Source organism: Oryzias melastigma, unplaced genomic scaffold (genome assembly GCF_002922805.2).
Source record: "Oryzias melastigma strain HK-1 unplaced genomic scaffold, ASM292280v2 sc00236, whole genome shotgun sequence".
NCBI lineage: Eukaryota > Metazoa > Chordata > Actinopteri > Beloniformes > Adrianichthyidae > Oryzias > Oryzias melastigma.
The window spans coordinates 314,980-317,366 of record NW_023416886.1 but is presented as its reverse complement, the minus strand read 5'-3'; the positions used below and the strand labels follow the sequence as shown (position 1 = coordinate 317,366).

General features: G+C 39.8%; 1 protein-coding gene across 2 annotated transcripts in view; it reads left to right on the top strand.

The window, feature by feature from the left end:
• Positions 1 to 2,387, top strand: part of otog (otogelin) — a 100,750-nt gene that overhangs the window by 68,840 nt on the left and 29,523 nt on the right. For both annotated transcript variants that reach the window (XM_024263082.2, XM_024263084.1), the window contains 2 exons: positions 1,320 to 1,496; positions 1,989 to 2,267. In XM_024263082.2, coding sequence (XP_024118850.1) covers positions 1,320 to 1,496; positions 1,989 to 2,267 — 456 coding nt within the window. The remainder of the gene's footprint in view (positions 1 to 1,319; positions 1,497 to 1,988; positions 2,268 to 2,387) is intronic.

The following is a 2,387-nucleotide window of genomic DNA, read 5'->3' as shown; positions in this document are numbered from 1 at the left end:
AGAGTAAAATATTGAAAGTTATTTAAGGTTTAAGTTGATTTATTCTGGAATAATATTCCTGCCTTTTTGTTATTCATAATTATGTTAGAAAGTTACAGTTTTAAAGTTTCACAAATTGTCATTCTGCTAGCTTTTTGGACTATTTTGGCATTTACAAAGATTTTTTAGGTCATTTTGGAGTTTAGCTAATATTTCAGCTACTTGCTAGCTGTTTTGCCTAATTTAGGCTTTTATTATTTAGGCAATTGTTTGAAACCCAAATAAAACAAATTGCAAAAAATATTGGTGTTTGGCCCAAAAAAAAGTAAAATGTCAGAAACTTTTTGCTATTTTTAAATACATGTAATAAATCTCAGCTTGAAATGTTTAGTTTTTTAGGGACAAGACTCAAAATTTGAATTTCAAAACTTTTTTTCCGTATTAAATCTTTTTCAAAACTCTTGGCCCCGTTGTGGCACGTTGGGGCGGGAACAATAAGAAGAACCAATCAAAATTGATGAGGGTGTTAACTTCAGTCCCGGAGCATTCACTGACTCTGAGAACTGTGATAATTACAGTCAGAAAATGTCTGTTTAGTCTGTACTATCATAGTCTGAAGTTGTCCCAGGATGGGTGGCTTCCTTGTCTTTTTCTTTTTTTTTTTTTTACAAGTATATATTACATTAATAATCTATTGCAACTATCAAAACAGACTTTCTTTGTCGCACACAATAAAGGAATCTCCTTTTGTAGTAAACAAATGACCAAACCAACAAGCTGTCACAGCAGAAACATTTGACTCCTGTTTAAAAATATGAGAAAACTTTGAATGAACAAATCTAATGTGAAATCTGATGCCTGCGTCCTGCACCGTGTGGTGGGTCGCCCTTATTAAATCTACAGAACAGCGGGTTATATAGAGTTCGCCAGTAGCGGAGTGGTAATGTGCAGGACTGTGTAATGGTTGTTGTTTTTAAAAAGATGTTCATATCACTAAAATGTGTTTTGTGTGCCTAATGAAATGTAACTATGTATATACAAAAAAAGTTAAAACCTGTAACAGTGGGATTCAAACCTGAATGAGTCCTGGTAGAATCATTGTAAATCCTGCACATTACTGCTGTACCACACTTTTATTTTTTTATTTTTACATTTTTTTTAAGTTGTTTTATTTGGGATTCATATATCATTGTCTCCAATTTAGCTCCATAGATTTTAATCTGGTTCAAACTTGAGGCTTCACCTGTTTTTGTGGCTCAAGATAGGAGCAGAACTTGGAGAAATTGTTTCTTCAGAAGTAGATCAACTGTTGTCAAATCCAACTGGTGTCCTGTCTCCAGTTCTAGGAAAAGGTCCCTTCAAGTTGTTCACGCTCAGAGATGGCTCAGCTGTGGTGGTGGCCAGCAGGTCCAGTGGCCTGGTGTTCCTGCAGCACCCCAACGCCAGCGCCTCTGAGGCCCCCGGCGTCTTCTCACAGTTTATGATGACGCCGGGCCTCAGCAGAGCTCGGCGGCACGGTGAGTTTACACTGGCTGCTCCGTCATGTGAGAGGACAGGTTAAGACCTTTCAAGCAGCATCACGACAGGCCAGGGACTCTCTGTCTCACTGAGCAGATCTGTCTGATAAAAAAGTCTTTATACTGATTTTGAAAAATACATTATACATAAAACTATAAATGGTTTGTGAATTAAGCAAGAAAAAAAGTAGCCAATGATCCTTAAGTCACATTCATGTCTCTTTAGAACAGTTTATTTGTGTTTGATATGAAGTAATTATATAGATTTTATTTCAGAAGTTTTTCTTTCCATGGTTGTGAGAAACAACATTAGTTACAATTTTGCTGTAAGTATCAGTGAATAATTCCTCACTGAGTGCTGAACACATTTTTTTCCATTCACAAGGTTTTTTCTTTTCTGTTTATGTTTGCCAGCTGAACAAAACCATGTCTTTGAAATGCTGGAACTAACATTTTTTTCCACTTTTTTTATCTGCCCGATGACTTGTCCAGATTCTTCCCGAGTCTCCTTTGAAGCAGCAGAAAGACCGAACTACTTCCTGCATGCCAGTCCGAGTGGCCAAGTGAGGCTGGCCAAGTGGGAGGACAGTGAGAGCTTCTGGACTGGAGCCACCTTCATCATCCGCAGGAACACCTGGATCCCGGGTTTTGACTCCTTTGAGTCCCAAGCAAAAGCCGGTTTCTTCCTTCATGCAAAGCCGTCGCGGGTCCACCTGCTGAAGTACAGAGCCACGGAGAGCTTCCGCAGGGCCACGCTGTTCCGACTGGCCAGTAAGTACGCAACCCTAATGTCACCTAGGGGCTGAAACTGAAGGCTGCACGTCTGCAGAGGCTGCGCGTCTGCAGAGGCTGAACGTCTGCAGAGGCTGCGCGTCTGCAGAGGCTGAACGT